Genomic DNA, 20,638 nt, shown 5'->3' on the forward strand with positions numbered 1-20,638 from the left:
TACCGAACCACATTACCTTTGTTTTGGAGGAGTCAGAACAAGGTTAAGGGTACAGAAAGCTTGTTGGACACTAAGAAAACTTTGTTGTAGAGCATTTAACACAAACCCCGGGGAGGGGCCCGCTGAGTATAAAACTATCATCTGCATATAAATGGATGAGAGAGCTTCCTACTGCCTGAGCTATGTTGTTGATGTAAATTGAGAAGAGCGTGGGGCCTACCTTGGGATACTCCCTTGGTGACAGGCAGTGGCTGAGACAGCAGATGTTCTGACTTTATACACTTCGCTCTTTGAGAGAGGTAGTTAGCAAACCAGGCCAAAGACCCCTCAGAGACACCAATACTCCTTAAGAATGGAATGGTCTACCCTATCAAAAGCTTTGGCCAAGTCAATAAAAATAGCAGCACAAAATTGCTTAGAATCAAGGGCAATGGTGACATCATTGAGGACCTTTAAGGTTGCAGTGACACACCCATAACCTGAACAGAAACCAGATTGCATACCAGAGAACACTATAGACATCAAGAAAGCCAGTCAGTTGATTATTGACAATTTTTTCCAACACTTTTGATAAACAGAGCAAAATAGAAATTGGCCTATAACAGGATCAGCTTGATCTTCCCCTTTAAATAAAGGACACACTGTGGCTGCTTTCCAAGCAATGGGAACTTCCCCAGAGAGGAGAGACAGGTTAAAAAGGTCAGAGATAGGCTTGGCGATGATAGGGGCTGAAACCTTAAAGATGAAAGGATCTAAACCATCTGACCCAGGTGGTTTTGGGGGGGTCAAGTTCCAGGAGCTCCGTTAGCACCTCAGACTCAGTGTCTGCCTGCAGGGGAAAACTTTGTAGAGGGGCAGGGGGGAAATAGGGAGGAGCATCGGGGCTAGACGCATGAGAAGGGGTGGGAGATGAGGAAATGTTGAACAGGCTGTCACGTTCTGACCTTAGTTCTGTTATTATATCTTTGTTTTAGTATGGTCAGGGCGTGAGTTGGGTGGGTTGTCTATGTTCGTTTTTCTATAATTTGGGATTTCTGTGTTCAGCCTAGTATGGTTCTCAACCAGAGGCAGCTGTTAATCGTTGTCCCTGATTGAGAATCATACTTAGCTAGCCTGGTTTCACTTTTGAGTTGTGGGTGTTTATTTTCCGTGTTTGTATTTGTGCCACACGGGACTGTTTAGTTTGTTTCACGTTGTTTATTTTGTAGTGTTCAGTTTTCTTATTAAATTATGGACACTTACCACGCTGCAAATTGGTCCGATCTATCTTACTCCTCATCGGAGGAATGAGGCATGGCTGAGTGAAATAGGAATCCTGATAAAAAGCTCAGCCATGTGCTCCTTGTCAGTAATAACCACATCATCAACATTAAGGGACATGGGCAGCTGTGAGGAGGAGGGTTTATTCTCCAGGTCTTTAACCATTTTCCAGAACTTCTTGGGGTTAGACCCACAGAGAGAGAATTGCTCCTTAAGGTAACTAACTTTGGCCTTCCGGATAGCCTGAGTGCACTTATTTCTAATTTGCCTAAAACGAGAGCCAGTCAGCCTGAGCATGCGTGTGCCAAGCCTTTCACCAAATGGAATTCTTGAGGTGGAGTAACTCTGCAAGATCAAGGTCAAACCTGGGGATGAACCTGTTTTTAATTCTCATTTTATTTATGGAGGCGTGTTTGTTAACAATACCACTGAAAATATTTAAAAAGAAGGTCCAAGCGTCTTCAACAGAGGGAATTAAACTGATTCTATACCAATTTACAGAGGCCAGGTCATGAAGGAAGGCTTGCTCATCAAAGTTTTTTAGCAAGTGTGTATGACAAATCAGGACAGGTCATTTCACTGAGAGTCATTACAAACACATAACCCTGATACCTATCAGGATTATGTGTGAGGATAACATCAAGGAGGGTATCCTTTTCTGGGTGTTTGGAGTCATACCTTGTGGGATTGGTAATAATCTGATGAATATTTAGGGAGTCCCATTGCTTTAGGACTTGGTCAGGTTGTTTAAGCATGTCCCAGTTTAGGTCACCTAGCAGGACAAATTCAAACTTAGTATAAGGGACCAGGAGAGAGCTTAGGGCAGGTAGAGTACAGGCCGGTGCTGATGGTGGACGATAACACCCAGTAACAGTCAACAAATGAGCTATTTGAAAGAATGCTTAAAACCAGCGAATCAAATTGTTTGGGTACAGACTTGGTGGAGACAACTGAGCACTGAAGGTGTTCCTTCAGTAAAGTAAAGATTGCCACTCCACCACCTTTGGAAGATCTGTCTTGCCAAAAAGGTTATAACCAGAAAGGTTAACATCAGTATTCAATACATTCTTTCTTAACATCTCAGTATTGACCAACACATCTGGATTTTAGGGGAGGGCATTCACTCAATAACATTAATATGCTAATTCAAAGCAACTAGTGAATTATTATCCAAGAATATATTGATTCGTTGTTAGGTACTAGTAATTACACACAGGTATAATAATAATAATAATAATATATGCCATTTAGCTGACGCTTTTATCCAAAGCGACTTACAGTCATGTGTGCATACATTCTACGTATGGGTGGTCCCGGGAATCGAACCCACTACCCTGGCGTTACAAGCGCCATGCTCTACCAACTGAGCCACAGAAGGACCACATATAAGAGCAAGGGTTGTAGATTAGAAAATAATGCTGAATGGTGTTCTTATGATCACCACACGGGGGTGTATAATCATAGGGGAAGTGCTTTACATGGTATTTCTACATTATTGACACCTGAAAACAAAGTGACTAATACTGTCAGATTGAGCTGTATTTAGGCATCGACCATTAGTTGGCGAACTGCTGCCAAAATTAATACAGAATAGTTAGATAGGCATAGGTGTAGCAGAATCATTTGATGAGAAGAGACTTTATTCTGCATGACTCTCTTTCACCTTTCATAGTTATTGAATTACACTCCAGCTTGTTTATTTTCCAATCTTTCAATCATACAGCAACAGCACAGTGTAATCTTTGGAGAGTTGTTTTGAATAGCCAAGTTTATCGAAAAGTTGATCAAGGGAGAAAGCACTTCATATGAATTTGCACCTTATTGGCATAGTTTATGTAATTTGATGGTGAAAATGTCCCCCCTGACAATGGTCAGTGCTATACGGAATCCTTGGGACATCCCTAACCATAACCTTTACCTAACCCTAACCTTCACCATTTTACATTAACTTCAATGGGGTAGGGACATCTCAAGGATCTTGGATTGCATGGACCCCCCAACAATGGCATTCTTATTCAAAACAGCGGATTGTCAGTTGCCAGGGGCTTACGCTTGGAGGGACAATTTCCATGCCCAAGAGAGAGAAAGGACCATGGATGCAGACCATGCAGACAGTACAGACAGGGTGGCTGTAAGATAGCACTATACAGTAGGCTACTGAGCGGCTGACAAACCTTTACGTAAATAAACACAATGCCATTAAATAAGATTACAATTGATAACACAACACTCGTGGTATTGTACCATGTCAAATAAAATGCTATTATCAACTGCTGTGAAGCTTTCTTTTTTGCTTCATGAAATTTGAAATGATTGATATTAATCAGTGTACTACGTGTGATCCATGCACACACACCTAACAATTATTGTTCAAGGTTATTTGGTTGGTCATTCCACGAATAGAGTGCCTTTCGGGGAGTGTACTTTATTTCACCTTTAACAGTCTGGCATAAAGAGAACATGTTCAACTTCATAACAAACATGTTCTCACATGTCAAGAGGTCAAATTCAGAAAAAGTACTAAATCATCCTATATTAGCCATAGCTTCTCTTGTGACAGGGGGGATGGAAACGTGTTGTGTGCAACAGAGCGGGGCAATTGAATGCAAGCATAACGAAAAATGTGTACTTGTATTAAAATAATCTAGCCTATTTGGGGCAGTGGAGGCTGCAGAGTGGAGAATGGCTCATAATAATGTCTGGGGAACGTAGCAAATGGAATGGTAAACACCTGGAAACCATGTGTTTGATGTATTTCATACCATTCCACTGACTCTCCTCCAGTCATTACCACAAGCGCATTCTCCCCAATTAAGGTGCCACCAACCTACTGTGATCAAGGGTTGATGTGTTATGCCTAAATCGGATCCCAAGTTTATTACTTGGGAGATATCAGAATCAACCAATAGGAAGCTCTACGCAAATAACTTAAGTTAAAATTAACTTGGAGGTTCCTAGTTCTGACTAGAACTTGAATGCAGCAATACTCTTGAATATCTAAGGTTCAAAGCAGTCATTTTTATCTCAACATCAAATAATTTCTGGGTAACAATTAAGTACCTTACTGTGATTGTTTTCAATGAAAATGGTAAAAAAATAAACAAAAACAGCTTGTTAGCTGAGAGTAATTTCTCAAGCAAGAATTGTGCCAGGACTGTCTGTTATGAATCCACTGCCGGAGACTCGTAGCATACTATCTCACAGTCCTCTCAGAGATGCAAACACTAACTTTCTAACCTTTGCAGTAGGCAACCTTCCCGCACTGGAGCCTAGCAGGCTAAATTAGGGGTCATAATGTCATAAACTGTCCTTTACACCTAGGGCTCTGGTCAATGATTGGTTGACAGGTTAGTTGTTAGGGTGGTTGCTAGCGAGCCAGATATCTGCCCATCTGTCACTTTTCAGTCTCCTTCAAGCAGTCACAGAGAGAGCAGCAAGCGCATAACAAATGTCATTTTTATTTGTCACATGCTTCTTAAATAACAGGTGTAGACTAACAGTGAAATGCTTATTTACGGGCACTTCCCAACAATGCAGAGAAAAAAAGAGATATAGAAAAAGAATAGAGAGGAATAAATACACAATGAGTAACGATAACTTGGCTTTATACTCAGGGTACCAGTACTGAGTCGATGTGCATGATGTATGGTGTATGATGTAATCTCTGTCCTGCACAACTGGACTAATTCATATCTCTGGACATGTGGGATGGTGTGCGTGTATGAAGTTGTGTATTTCTGTATATTATGCCAGTTGTTCAGCAGCATTTCAGCTTAAATTTCAATACAGTCCTTTATCACAGCTTTATTCTGATATCTGTGCATTCTTGCCCTGGTGTATTCATTAGGTATGTGTACATTCATTGCTTCTGTTTTCTCCTGTTACAGAGCCACTAGCTTTCCATGTCCCTTTCATTCCTGTGTGTGCCAATAAAGTATCCTTGTGTGTAACTCTGAGGTTGCCTCATTCCCATCATACCCAGGGAGGTGCTAGAGGATCACAGACCAGCAAACACAGAGAGCCAGGTCGCTCTCTTTCACTGTCTGGGAGTGGTCTGAGTAGGGGGAAACGGACTGAAAACTAGCTGTTATGATGTCACCAGGCAGGACAAAATTCCATCCCACCAAAACAGGCAAAAAATTTGAGGTGGTCTTTTCAAACGGCTCCATCATTAACTAAAAGGGCATTATCATAATTTTCACAATATTATTCAAACCTCAGTGTGGAAATGTTTTTCTGCACTGGGCCTTTAACTGTTTGTGTTTGTACTGTTTATGTGTTTTATTGTGGTAGTGCATTGGGGTGCAATTATCATATGATGGCTGCAGCTTCTGTGGTCAACACATCATAGAGATACCCATGAAACCTAGGTGTCAAACAAGGAAATGGTTCCAATCGTTTTTCCACCATTCATTTTTCGCATAGGCGATTTTAGAAACACTTAAAAGAAGGGCTGTGTTTCGTGTAGGCGCAAATACTGATAAAAGTCACCTTGTCCTAGAGAGATTTACACAGTTATCAAAACGTCAGATCAGGGTAAGCCTACGTGAAACACAGCCCTTATTTTATGTGTTTCTAAAATCCCCTGAAAATTGAATGGTGGACAAACGATTGGAACCATTTCCCTGTTTGACCGCTAGGTTTTATGGGTATTATGACTCATACTGTGGTACTCTATTGGAAGCCTACTTATTCAGAGCATCTTGCAACTTTGGACGAGAGGACATTCTACCCTCAAACTGTCCAGCAGTTCTATTTCCAGAGTCTGATATTTCTAGAGCCTTCTATTTCACAATAAGCCCATTTGTAAAATAAAATAGAAAATAAGCCTATTTGTAAGAAGCTCGAAGCTGTGAAAGGTTGTGGGTGCGTCAATTGTCTCGTCAGAAGCCCCTCCCCTCCGACGGACCCACAACCTTTTTATTGGATGGAAAAACAACTACTTTGGTGTCCTATTGGCTGCAGGTTTTCACAGAGCCTGTTCTTTTGGGCAATCAACATTGGAACAGAAGGAGCATTTGTAGTAGCCCTATTTTTTTTTTCCCCCCAAAGCGATTTACTGAAGACCTCAACGATGAAATTCGTGAGATTTATAATGAAAAATGCAACATTGCTCAATGTGCCTAAACATATAGAACATTTTGCAAAATTTTCGCCGTCACCGCTCTCTATGAAACAGTTTCTCGATTTTGGTGAGTAAGCCCTTCAATGTTGCTGCCATGTTGGACAACTGACTTTAATGCAATATGTGACATTGAGCTGAGGCAATTAAATTTGAGTTTTATCGCGCTCTTGTTTTGGAGCGACATTGGCGGCTAGTGTGATTTATGACTTTGCACCACTTTGAATGGTCAGATTCCGAGAGATTATTGTTTTGAATGACAGATACAAGACTATGCTTGTCTTTGCATGTACGCATTTGTTTCAGTTTACTCTACTGAGCGAAATTCCTGGATATTTTGGTCTGCCTTTCTTAGACTAGGCTAGTTCATAGTGCTGAGTATTGCGTCAGCATTTGTAGCAAACTCCCATTTAACTGCTAGTCAGAAGCAATGTTCCCTCTAATTGTTTTCGCCATTGAGCAAATGTCATTTATGGTGAGCGCAAACTTGAACGTTGTGAAAACTCTGCAACTTCCAGCGCGCGTTTACTGTGAACACCGAGTCTGTAACCGCTTTAAGTTAGTTTTAAGTTCCCAAGAAGTAGCCTACATCATAATGTGGGTCTACCATCAACTGTTCTATCATTCAGCCTACCGTAACAGCAAATGGGTGGTGTTCAATGTAGACCTACTACATTCCATGAGAAAAAACATGCAAGGTTTGACATGAACCTGTTTATCCATTTGTCTTTCAGACAGAGGTGACTGCAAATGTTGTTTGATGCAAGTAACCACTTACTAAATAAAATGCATTATTCCTATACCATTTATTAGAGAATAAGACATTATGCCATCCTGCCTATTGGCTACACATAATAAAGCCTGTCTCAATACAACACTGCCCCTTTAAGACAAACTGCACAGTATGCAGTTCTCCCTTTGATCTCAGAACAAGCCCGTTTGCTCATGTTGTTAACAAAGTCCAGTTCAAAATGAATGGCACAGATCCATATTTGACAATGGTCTATTTGCATATAGTCCTACTGCAGCTCTGATTGGTTATGCCGCACCGGGCTGAGTCATGTGTCGATGCAATATAATCCTACACCGACGTTCTGCCTACAACAATCTCTTGCATAGTTTTGTTTTGGGATGTTGCATTGAAAGTGGCTAATATTGATTTGATCACAATTGCCACAGCAAAGAATTTAAAAATTAAATAAAAAACAGTACTGTAGCAATGAGGTTTGTGCAGTAAGCTATAGGCCCAATACATTTTCACCACATTGACTTTGCTTGAATTTCCCTGCCAATGCATTGATTGGGCCATCAATAAAACGTTTTAACATCGAGGTAGTCTCCATGGTCACGCCGGTAATAGATCAGTTGTTGTACTACTTGAGGCACACCTGAGTGAGCATACATTTTAAATGGCTAGCTTGTTATTTTACTGGGCTGATGTGCCTGCATCAGCTGGTCAGTCTCAGCTGAGGGAGAGCGCAGCAGACTGAGTGCCCGCTTCTCAACATCCCTCTGCTCTCCATTTCCTCGACTGACACTGACCAAAAGGGGACACCGTCTTCCAGCTCATGGCGAAACTCGAGCCGCACCACATTACTTCTGCCTCATGCACAAATTCATGTTGTTACTCCTATGAACAGAGAAATAGTCCTTTATTAAAAAGACCCAAGCCGCTAATAACAACAATGCAAGCCTATGGATACACTTTCATACTCATTCATTACTGCTGCGGTGCTTGTTTGTTCCCTGAGTGGAAATAAGAGCCTGCATTTTATGGCTTGTAGAAGTGTTTAATACAAATGGTTGACAGTGCTGAGTAAGAACTGAAACATTAACTCACTCCAAACAGCAGTTTGTTGACAGTCTCTCTAGTCATGGTTTAATGTTTTGAAATCTCACAGTAATTACATTGCTTCAGCTTTCTTTTATGTCTGCTATGTTACTGCAGACACTAATCTGAGCCGTCGACCGATTTTATGATTTTTCAACATCGATTATTGGAGGACAAATTTTTATTTGATTTGTAATAATGACAATTACAACAATACTGAATGAACACTAACTTAATATACATCAATAAAATCAATTTAGCCTCAAATAAAAACATGTTCAATTTGGTTTAAATAATGCAAAAACAGTGTTGGAGAAGGTAAAAGTGCAATATGTGCCATGTAAGAATGCTAAATGTTTAAGTTCCTTGCTCAGAACATGGGAACATATGAAAGCTGGTGGTTCCTTTTAACATGTGTCTTCAATATTCCCAGGTAAGATGTTTTAGGTAGTTATTATAGGACCATTTCTCTCGATACCATTTGTATTTAATATACCTTTGACTATATACCCTGACTCTGCATGCAATGAACGCAAGAGAAGTGACACAATTTCACCTGGTTAATATTGCCTGCTAGCCTGGATTTCTTAGCTAAATATGCAGGTTTAAAAATATATACTTCTGTGTATTGATTTTAAGAAAGGCATTGGTGTTTATGGTTAGGTACATGTTGGAGCAACGACAGTCCTTTTTCGCGAATGCGCACCGCATCGATTATATGCAACGCAGGACACGCTAGATAAAATAGTAATATCGTCAACCATGTGTAGTTATACCTCGTGATTAAGTTTAATGCTAGCCAGCAACTTACTTTGGCTTCTTACTGCATTCGCGTAACACGCGGGCTCCTCGTGAGGCAGGTGCTTAGAGCTTTGGACTAGTTAACCGTAAGGTTGCAAGATTGAATCCCTAAGCTGACAAGGTAAAAAATCTGTCGTTCTGCCCCTGAACAAGGCAGTTAACCCACTGTTCCTAGGCAGTCAATGAAAATAAGAATGTTCTTAACTGACTTGCCTAGTTAAGTAAAAATTAAATAAAGGTGAAAAAATGGGCAAAATCAGCGTCCAAAATTACAGATTTCCGATTGTTATGAACACTTGAAATCGGCCCTAATTAATCGGCCATTTCGATTAATCGGTCGACCTCGACTATAGTGCACTTGGTTTTCTATCCGGGAAAGCAGACTTTGCACCTTTTCAGAAATCAAATGGAAACCTTTTGCCTACCCGGAGGGCAGGGCAGCTGAATCGGGTGCACCTAACCCTAACAACCTGAGACACAAAAAAAATTATAGGAACATAAGTGTTAGTTTTTTTCCTTTCTCACAAATGTTTGTCGATCGACAAGGAATGCCTTGGAGAGTGACCAGTCAATCGTGATCGACTGGTTGGTGACCATCACTTCTCTTCGTGGGCTGATGTTTCTGCGCATCAGTCCTGGGGGGGAACTGCTCGGTAGTCTCAGGGCTACAGCGTGCCCACACACACAGCTTAGAGGAAACATTGGTCAGAAGTAAACTAATCAGAAGTATGCTATCCTATCCTCAACATCACTTGCAACAATGTTATCTTTATGGATTCATAATTTGGCACAAAAACACTGACATAATTTCCTATTGTAGCCTACCTTATGTATAATTTTCCCTACTAGAAATGTATAGAAGTTATTTAGCCAGGCCTAGGCTGCACTCTTTGCTCTGGGAGATCTTGTAGCCTACACACTGGGCTCCTGTCATTGAAGGCTAGTACATCCCTAGCCCAACCGGTAAACAGATGTAAAGGAATAATAGCAACGTTGTATTTGTCATCTGCCTCAGGAGGGATAACTGGGCCCCCAATCTGTCAGCATTTGTCTTCTAATTAATATTTATTTTTTACAATCAAGCAAGGAATTTTTGTATGGATGTCAGAGTGTTGGATTTGGTGAACAAATAATTGCTTCTTTGCTACAATTGGCTTATTTTAGCGAATTTAAGTGTTGTAATGCTTAGGTTGTTTTTGAGTGTACTGATATAAGTAGGACACGTGACCTCCCGGGAACTTTGAGAATGCACTAATTTGGGACCACGCATATCTGCCCTCTCATTGGCTAGACTGGTCCCATCTGATCTTGCCTCCTCCCAACTGCCTTACATTTTGAGATTTTTCATCGTTGGAGTGGCCACTTGAGTATCTGGTCAATATGATGGATATTCTGTGTCCAACTGGAGTCTATGCAGCCAGCTATACCCCCTTTTCTCTGCAGTTTCGTGATATCCAATTATGATCTTGTCTCATCGCTGCAACTCCCCAACGGCCTCGAGAGTCAAAAGTCGAGTCATACATCCGCCGAAACAAACCGCACTTAACACCCGCCCGCTTAACCCAGAAGCCAGCCGCACCAATGTGTAGGAGGAAACACTGTTCAGCTGACAACCGAAGTCAGCCTGCAGGCGCCCGGCCTGCCTCAAGGAGTTCATGGATCTTCTATATCCTGGTTGCATCCGGTTTACACGGCCCAACTTCACATGTCCACAAGCACTCAGTGTGCACAGGTAGCAGTGACGAAGTCATCCAAAAACATGGCAGACATTTGGATAAATATAAAATGGGAGTTAAAATTTTAAAAAAGCTCAGCAACAATGTTTTGAATAATTCAATGCCTGTTTTGTGCACAAAGGTGATGACTAAAGTGTCTTATTAGGAATTTTCGAATCTGACGTCTCTGTGGCAGTCTATGGAAATTGTCTTTCTGGGCCGGGTGTTTAAACTGCAGTACCAAAGCAAGATTGTAGGAGAAGACTGCCGCAACCTGATTGTCTGTCTGAAGTTTTTTTTTCTTCTTCCAGTGGCTCGCCATTAAACTTTTCCAGAGTTTACCAAATTCACTCCATATTCGGTGCGCTGTCCTCTAGGATCACGCCGTAATCTCGTGGTGAGAGCTACATAGTATGGTGACTAGGGCGTGAGCTTCGGGAAATGTAAAAGCTGATTTTACCATAGTTAGCATATTTTAGCGACTGGTAAGGCGTTCTGGATTGTAGGCAAGCCTTCGGTGACAGGAAAAGTTTATCGAACCAGAGGGCTGGTAAATGGGTTTATGTTTTAGGAATACAGAATGTATCCTTCAGCGACAGGAGCACATTATGTATAGGTCTCCCAGAGCAAAGAAGCTAGGCCTGCCTGCCTCTACTTTATTTTAATTTTTCCCTCCAGGTTCCACCAATGCATGCGAGACGACATCATTTGTCTTTTTGAGACAAGAGCTACCTGTGCGACTATCTAACATCATGAAGGAGATCAATTTGCTACCTGACCGATTGCTTACAACCCCATCCGTGCAGATGGTGCAGAGCTGGTAAGAGTGATTATTCTGTAAGTGCAGTTAAGTTTGAGGGTGATACTGAAGATTTGTATTTTTTAGATCAAGTTTTCTATTGTTTCATTCACCTTTGAAAATGTAGTTCATATAAGCTATTTACAGAAAAACACAGCCAATTTTCCAGCCAAAGAGAGGAGTCCCAAAAAGCAGAATAAATAAATGAATTGATAAATGAATCACTATGACACTCATAGGACTTCAAGTTACATAATGTGTTTTGTTCGATAAAGTGCATATTTATATCCAAAAATCTAATTTTACATTGGCGTGTTATGTTCAGTAGTTCCAAAACATGCGGTGATTTTGCAGAGGGCCACATCAATTTACAGAAATACTCATAGTAAACACTGATAAAAGATATAACTATGATACACGGAACTTTAGATACACTTCTCCTTAATGCAACCCACTGTGTCAGATAAAAAATAAAAATAAACTTTATGGAAAAAGCATACCATGCAATAATCTGAGTACGGCGCTCAGAGACAAACAGCCAAAAATATATCCGCCATGTTGTGGAGTCAACATTAGTCAGAAATAGCGTTATAAATATTCACTTACCTTTGATCTTCATCAGAATGCACTCCCAGGAATCCCAGTTCCAAAATAAATGTTTGATTTGTTCGATAAAGTTCAGAATTTGTCCAAATAACTCCTTTTGTTAGGGCGTTTGGTAAACAAATCCAAACGCGCGTGCAAGTCCAGCCGAAAGGTCTGATGAAAAGTCCAAAAAGTTATATTACAGGTCGTAGAAACATGTCAAAAGAAGTATAGAATCAATCTTTAGGATGTTGTCATAAATCTTCAATAATGTTCCAACCGGAGAATTCCTTTGTCTGTAGAAAAGCAATGGAACGTAAGTTAACTTTCACATAACCGCGTCACAAGCTCGTGGCAATCTGCCAGACACCTAGCTCAATTCCATCTCATTCGGCCCCCCTTCACAGTAGAAGCATAAAACACGGTTCTAAAGACTGTTGACATCTAGTGGAAGCCTTAGGAAGATATATTAGAATGGCAATGAGTTGAAAAACTACAAACCTCAGATTTCCCACTTCCTGGTTGGATTTTTTTTTTTCTCCGGTTTTCGCCTGCCATACGAGTTATGTTATACTCAGACATCATTCAAACAGTTTTAGAAACTTCAGTGTTTTCTATCCAAATATACCAATTATATGCATATTCTGGCTTTTATGGCTGAGTAGCAGGCAGTTTACTCTGGACACTTTATTCATCCAAGCTACTCAATACTGCCCCCCAGTGACCAAGAAGTTAAGAGGAATAAGTGGACCTGTGCCACCACTGCGATGACCAGATGCTCTGAGAGAACAGTCAGATGAATAAAGAGCAGCTGGAGTAGCAGTGCTCTCGGGGGTAATCCACGTCTCCGTCAGGGCCAAATATTCAAGGGACTGAAGGACAGCATAGGCTGAGTTGAACTCAGCGTTCTTGACCGCAGATCGGCAGTTCCAAACACTGCCAGAGACCCTGAATTCCAAATGGGTTGTGCGCGTAGGGTACACGAAATTACAAGGGTTGCAGCCAAGGACTGGGGAGTGTGTATAAAGGCTACAGGGAGAGGTGCAAATGGGTGTAGAAAACACACATAGTTGCCAAAGCTACAAAAGAGCAACATTTTGAATCTGTAAATAACTAGGTAAGATACTCAAGTGAGAGCGGTGTGGTGCCTTCCTCTTTCATTCCTCGAACAACTCCGCAAAACCGTTTTTGTTTAGGCAACGGTCTTATTTTTGCGACAAACCTGAGAAACCAGGGGATTGCTTAGCAGAGGTGGAGAGCATGCCTCCCTGTACTAATTACTGATTGCCTAGTAGAGGTGAAACCACGCCCCCCTCCAATACAGCCACTGATTACTGTGATCCTGGTTGATGTGTCAACAACTATCTGCAAGTGATGCAGTTCACACACCAAGTAGGCCACTGGGAAGATATGCAGCACTTAAAGTAGAGGGCCCCAGCTAGCAAAGATACAGTACTATATCACAACATATAAAGACAAAAAAGTAGACTTATACCTTCTGAAGATATCAGGAGTCCTCTAGCTATAGAATTAACTTTTTTCAAGGATTTTATGTAATCTATCACAAGACATCAAGTGTCTCTTGGGTACTTCAAATTATCCTTGGCCCTCTCTCTGGCCTTATCACATGTTAAATAATTACATAAGGCTTTTAAATAAGAAATGGAATGACAAAGCTGTAAAAAAAATTATCCTAAATATAAGCTATCAATGTATTGAATACCATTTGGTGTTGTAATGTGAGGGTTTCAGCATGAAATATCCTTTAATTTATGTTACTATGTCAATATGCATTTGTTAATGTTTTGACATCAAACTGGTGGCAGTTGTGCAAAAAAGTCAATAGTTGGAAGAGAAGCCGAGTTAATTGAAAATACCATTGTTGATTAGATGCTTTCTTATCTAGGCTATTTTCTCTTTAACCATATGGTCTGTCTATTAGAAACTCATGGACGATATGGACACTGAATGAATACTATATATGAATAGATTTTATTTTAAAGTTCTTCAAGTATAAATGACCAAAATGAAAATAGATCGTCATTGGTTTTCTGTTAATTACTGAAGATTCCGGGAACTTTGGTAAATTACCGGTAGCATTGCAACCCTAGTTATAAGGTGTATTGCTGCAGCTAAACATATACACCACACTACTCCGGAATGATGCAAACTGAAATGTGTTTTCAGGTATGTCCAGAGCTTGATGGAAATCCTGGCGTTCTTGGACAAGACTCCTGACAGCCACAGTGTCCTGGATGAGTAAGTCCTCAATCATCTTTGATAGATTGAGAGGGCCTACCTGGCTATCTCATGCTGTTTTTTTTCTTACAGTCACCTTTTATCCTCTAGGTTTGTGGACACCCTGGTGAATATCAGGAACAGGCACAATGAAGTAGTGCCCACCATGGCACAGGGCGTCATTGAGTACAAGTCTGTGTTCGGCCAGGACTCAGTCACCAACCAGAACATTCAGTACTTCCTGGACCGTTTCTACATGAGCCGTATATCTATCCGCATGCTTATCAACCAGCACAGTGAGTACAGATGTCAGTCCACTGAGTTATCCATTATTTTAGACAATTGTCGGCCATTTTGAAACTGACTTTTCCACTCATTGGACTCTCTGTAGCTCTTGTCTTTGATGGAGCAAGGAATCCACTTCACCCCAACACAATAGGGAGCATCGACCCTCACTGCGATGTCACAGAGGTGGTCCGAGGTAGAAAATAATAATTCAATGTGGTGTTGAGCTGTCATAGATTATAAAGACTTGTAATATCCTATGGGTGCATGGAGAGAATAGAGGTGACCAATTGTATTTTTTTTTTTAATGTAGTCAAATATATATATTTTTTAATTTCTCTTGTACCCAAACACCCTTATTGTGTCATTTCATGGTGTTGTATTTTTCCAGATGCTTACCAGAGCGCCAAGTTGGTGTGTGATCAGTACTATCTGAGCTCGCCAGACCTGATGCTGCAAGAAATGAATGGTAAGAACCAAACCAAGAGTAACTAATCATCTATTCCACTGATATCACCGATGACGCATGCATGTAAATGACCATTTTATGCTAATTTGAGAGTCTTGGATGCAATTGTCTGAGTACCACCGCTGTGTGTACCAACAGTCTCTTCTGTCTGGACCTGAGGGCCAAGTAATTATTCCAGCGAGGCAGAAGTAATGGATAAGTGACGATGGCTGGCTGGCTGCCTCGAACAATATTGACACTGTGACTAAATCCCCTCTCTTCCCAGAATAATCCAAATGGATGTCAACAGAATCTGTCTGACGCTTTACATCCTAATGGCTTTTGTATTTTAATTATACTGCAGATGTTTATTCATTTATTCTCTTTTGCTTTACCCAGTCAACAACCGGAAACAACCTATAAGCATTGTCTATGTGCCCTCCCATCTCTACCACATGTTGTTTGAGCTTTTCAAGGTATGGTAGAACCTGCATTAAAAATGTATTCTTAGATTGAAGATGTTAGTCACTTGTGAATGTTATCTATTGGTCCATTTTCCAGAATGCTATGAGGGCCACAATTGAGAACCATGAATCCAGCAACAGGCTACCACCCATTCAAGTCATGGTGGCCATTGGAGGAGAGGACCTGTCAATCAAGGTACAGTATGTTAGTGAATTGTAGTGCTATGCCATTATTCCCAATTACTACCATTGTCACACTCACAAGTGCTAATGATAATCTGTGGCGTAATGAATTTACATTTTGTCTCCACCCCCCCCAAATCCTTATTAAAGCTGTTATGTAAGATTTTGACCCTTATTAATTCTGTTTAATGTTAAACCAAGCTGCTAATCCCAGATTAGATGAACAGGATTAGGTCTACATTGACTTCCATACTAAGAGCCCATTAACCTTGTCCTGCAGTAACTTGATCTCAGTACTGCTTGTTCTTTTGGTGAGCTGACCAGTGCACCTGGGGAGTATTCATTACTCTGATTCTGTGGCAAAGCGTTTCTTAAATGGGGAAGGACCTACCTGAATTTGTTCAATAGAAACTCAATTTTTTCTGTTTACTTCCGTTTAGTCCTTAAACTGTTTCTGTAAGGAATATGCCTCTTGCAGTGACATAAAGAGGGAGAGGGAACTGAGTGGCCTTATTGTCCAGTTACCTTGACGATATGCAGAATAGATGCCTTGGTTTGGCCTATCGTAAGGCAGGCTGTTGAATTCAAGCCAATGGCACGAGGGGCACCCACCTTTCTGGCAGCATCTCCACCTTTTTTATGACTGGCCATTCCTCTAATGCCTGACTTTTTTTCTTTTTTTTTTCTCTCTCTTTCTCTCACTCACTCTCTGGCAACGCGTAGGTGAGTGACAGGGGTGGCGGAGTCCCTTTCAGGAAGATTGAGAATCTTTTCAGCTACATGTACTCTACGGCCCCTACGCCAGAGAGGGGTGAGCACTCTCAGACTCCATTGGTGAGTTCCTCTGCTCTTTGTCAAGTCTATTCTTTCACGGACCAGGTTTGTGTTCAGGAGGGTGCAATGTACTGAACATTGCCGGCAGAAATGCTGTGAAGTAGAGCTGACATGATTCCTTACTCTACATGTCAGAGAGGTATGTCTGTCTGTTCTACACAATACATATTTCTATCCAAACTTCCCAAAACACTCATGTTTATCAGACTGTTGAAGCAGCCATAGTTTAGAGCCGTGTCGTGTCTTCTCCAGGCTGGCTTTGGCTACGGCCTGCCCATCTCCCGGCTCTACGCTCAGTACTTCCAGGGAGACCTGCAGCTCTACTCTATGGAGGGTTACGGCACTGACGCTGTCATCCACATGAAGGTAAGCTACATACTGAGACAATGGGACTCGTGTAATTGTCATATAACTCGTCTGACTTTGGATTCATTCGAATTTTGTATTTTTTCATTTAGCAGACGCTCTTATCCAGAGCTACTTACAGTTAGTGCATTCATGTTAAGATAGCTAGGTGAGACAACACATCACAATCGTATGAATTACATTTTTCTATTGACAAAGTATTTATCAGCAAAGGCTGTGCTAGTGGGGAAAAGAGAAGTGACCTTTCTTTCTTTTGGGGGGGATGCTTTGAACACGCAATACAACTCGATCTCCTTCCCTCCACAGGCCTTGTCCACAGACTCTGTGGAGAGGCTCCCGGTGTACAACAAGACAGCTCTGCGGAATTACAAGGTTAGCCAGGAGGCAGACGACTGGTGTGTGCCCAGCAGAGAACCCCTGGACCTGACCATTTACAGGGTAGCCAAATGAGGATAATGTCGACGCCACCCTGGTTAGATTGAGGCTCTGTATGCCAAGGCAGACAGCCACCTAACCTCGCCCACATATGACTGGATGTTTTCCATCCTGGTTTTGTCATTGGCATGTTTTCTTGTTCTCACAATGATGCCCTTCATGGTTTTATTTTAGCTTAGATTATAAAAACGTATAATCTTTGTTCACCTCAATGAGGGGTTTTATGGGAGTGCCAGATGTTGATAATAAAATTAAAAAAAGTTGTCACACTAATTATTCTCCCAAACATTTAATGCGCATACAAACATGGTTGCTTTACCCATGAAATGTTTGGGAGCATAAGAATGTGTCTCTTTCTTTTTCTAGTTTACTCTCCGTTATAGTCAGCACTTCTATTAAAAAACATTTCTGGGTGTGTCAGTTTATGCCTTTTACTATTGCTCGATGTTGATGAAATAAACATGGGAGGGTGTGCAGGGTAGTGAGGTCCCAATGTCATACTTAATTTTGGGGGGAGAGATGTGGCAGGGTGGGTCTGAAGACCCAGATACTGTGCGCCCAGTATGTTGTTGAGATGGTGTAGCGTGACCGTGGGTGAGTGAGAATATGTAACGCCAGTTCAGTATGTTATGGAACGTTCAGGTAGAAACGTTGTGTAGAGCAGCCACGCCTTTCTATCATGTCGACTAGGGAATCACGGCATCTCTACATAACATTTTGTATCTGCAACATTCAGAATGTTGCGTCCTTCTGAACCGGACCCAGGTTGAAAAGACAATCCGATGTGTTGGTTGAACTCTCTGAGAGGATCTTTATGTACTGTAAACGGAAATGAGCTGTTGAGGTGTTGTAGAACTCCTTAGATGAACCAGTACTGTAGAATAACTGAATGTCCTGGCTGGCATTAGACCTCCCTTGCTCTAAAATCGCTGACTGTCAGAAAATGCCACCTCAGCCTTAACTGCGTCAGTCAAGTTTTCTTTACTTGAAACATGTACATTATTAACAATGTAGTATTCAATCTTGGAGAAGGCTGCTAATGACTTATTTGATTCTAAAATAATATTACGTACTGTTCTACCATGTCTTGATGTCTATATATTGATTTCAAGTACATTTTCTCTTGCCAGTTCAATGGACAGAATTCAACTAACAAAAATTTGTTGGTCTGTTCAGTGTTGAGACTTTCTGTATTCCTGTGAACTCAAGCTCTAGAGAAATACATTGTGGAAACAATTTTACCCAAGTTAATTTGCAGTAAGACAGTGATATACTTTGTGATAGGAAGCCAGTGTTCATCTTTTACGCACCGGCGTTCTATTGCCCAGGGCAAAGCACATCGTTCTTATTGTCTGTGACCCTTAAGGCTAGGCTAAGCCAGTCACATAGGAATATTTGATGCTGTGTATGTGATGGGACGATGCTCCCAGCCTATCCGCTTTTATCAATTCCCTTTTATTTTGTAATATACATATAATATACATTTCTTCAGTTATTTTAAGTTTTTTTTTTTTTTTTTAAATTTTTTTCATTGACATTGTAAATATGTGGTATTATTAAACTTACTTCAATGACAAATCCTTGTTTTAATAATTCTGTAATGTAGGGCTTGAAGATAACGACAATATGACCCTGTACAGAAACAACCCCTAGCCACCAATCTCCAGGCAGTTCATACAGACCTGAAATACTTGTTTCCACTTAGCCCTCTGAAGGGGTATGAATCATTTGTGCTATATTGCTTATTTAATCTATGTGTAAGGAGTCAAGGCGTAGTGGCTGTTTCTGGTCCGGGCCCAGATAATCAGTGCGATGTGTTTCTAGGCAGAAACAATTGTCTTGCCATTGGCTGGAACCAGCTCCATGACCTTTCAAGTTCAGTATACTGTGATGAGGGCAAGGTAGAGTTACATGTCCCTACACATCTAGAATGTCACCCTGCATGTGCTTCTGTCAGTACACTGACTCTCTTCTTTGACCTATTCCATCAGCCTATTTAGAACAGCCACGTTATTTTCCACGATGACTTGGAGTTTAGTTTAAATAGAAGTGATTGACCCAGGTTGTAGTTAACCCTATGCCAAGTGTGGGAGAGCTGGCCTCTACAGGCAGCCCATAGTAAACTAAAAGCTCTCTCTGGAACAGCCATGGCTACTGTTAGTCCTTACACAGGACACTATCTTTAATAATGCGGCGTCCTATGTGTAGCATGATCCTCAAAGTTATTTTGTTTTGCCTTACTGTAGCAGAGTGATGTACCTGACAACAGCTAGGCAGCCTTGACGTCAGAGCTGCAGGGATTTTTTTTTGCAGGGACACCCTCGTCTTTGTTGACTGAATGGAATCGAGGGTGGCCTAGTCAAGTAAGGAATGTTTTACAGTTAGTCTCGTGCTCATTTCTTGAAATTCTACACATTTTGCTGTGACTTACACCATGTTAAAATTATACAATGAGGGCGCCTGAAGGTCAGGGCCCCTGAGCACATGCCCTTCATGCCCGGTCAGTAATTCGGCCATGATTACTATAAATTTAGATAGCTGGCTAGACTAAAATACCAATATATATATATTTTTTGTGAGTGACTGTAATCAAATTTTATTGGTCACATACACATGGTTAGCAGATGTTATTGTGAGTGTAGCGAAATGCTTGTGCTTCTACTTCTGACAGTGCAGTAATATCTAACAATTCCATAACAGATACCTAATACACACAAATCTAAGTAAAGGAATGGAATAAGAAAATATAAATATATGGATGAGCAATGACCGAGTGGCGTAGGCTAAGATGCAATATATAGTATAGAAGACAGTATATGCATATGAGAAGAGTAATGCAAGATATAAAACATTAAAGTGACCAATGATTTCAAGTCTGTATGTAGGCCGCATCCTCTGTGCTGGTGATGGTTGTTTAACAGTCTGATGGCTGTGCGATAGAAGCTGTTTTTCAGTCGGTACTGACCTCACCTTCTGGATGGTAGCGTGGTAAGGCAGTGGCTCGGGTGGTTGTTGTCCTTGATGATCTTTTTGGCCTTCCTGTGACATCGGGTGCTGTAGGTGTCCTGGAGAGCAGGTAGTTTGTCCCCGGTGACGCGTTGTGCAGACCGCACCACCCTCTGGAGAGCTGTGCAGTTGCCTAGCAGGCGGTGATACAACCCGACAGGATGCTATCAATTGTGCATCTGTAAAAGTTTGAGGGTTTTAGCAGCCACATTGTAAAGATTCATGATAACAAAAATGAGCTTGTTGATCTTAATTTAAAGTTAGGG

At 41.2% G+C, this 20,638-nt stretch overlaps 1 protein-coding gene across 2 annotated transcripts; it reads left to right on the forward strand.

Moving 5' to 3' along the window:
* The first annotated feature begins 6,160 nt into the window (after nucleotides 1-6,160).
* On the forward strand, nucleotides 6,161-18,944 carry pdk2a (pyruvate dehydrogenase kinase 2a). Of its 2 annotated transcripts, none has more exons than XM_052490279.1 (11): nucleotides 6,161-6,452; nucleotides 11,408-11,549; nucleotides 14,301-14,372; nucleotides 14,445-14,647; nucleotides 14,743-14,832; nucleotides 15,028-15,105; nucleotides 15,484-15,560; nucleotides 15,646-15,744; nucleotides 16,455-16,565; nucleotides 16,818-16,931; nucleotides 17,238-18,944. In XM_052490279.1, the coding sequence occupies exons 1-11, from the start codon at nucleotides 6,188-6,190 to the stop codon at nucleotides 17,379-17,381; spliced, it is 1,395 nt and encodes a 464-aa protein (XP_052346239.1). In that variant the 5' UTR covers nucleotides 6,161-6,187; the 3' UTR covers nucleotides 17,382-18,944. The 2 variants fall into 2 exon arrangements, with proteins under 2 accessions (XP_052346239.1, XP_035605944.1); XM_035750051.2 differs by having other exon boundaries at nucleotides 6,169-6,452; nucleotides 14,463-14,647.
* The last annotated feature ends 1,694 nt before the right edge of the window (nucleotides 18,945-20,638 follow it).

The sequence above is a fragment of the Oncorhynchus keta genome, chromosome 3, assembly GCF_023373465.1.
Source record: "Oncorhynchus keta strain PuntledgeMale-10-30-2019 chromosome 3, Oket_V2, whole genome shotgun sequence".
NCBI lineage: Eukaryota > Metazoa > Chordata > Actinopteri > Salmoniformes > Salmonidae > Oncorhynchus > Oncorhynchus keta.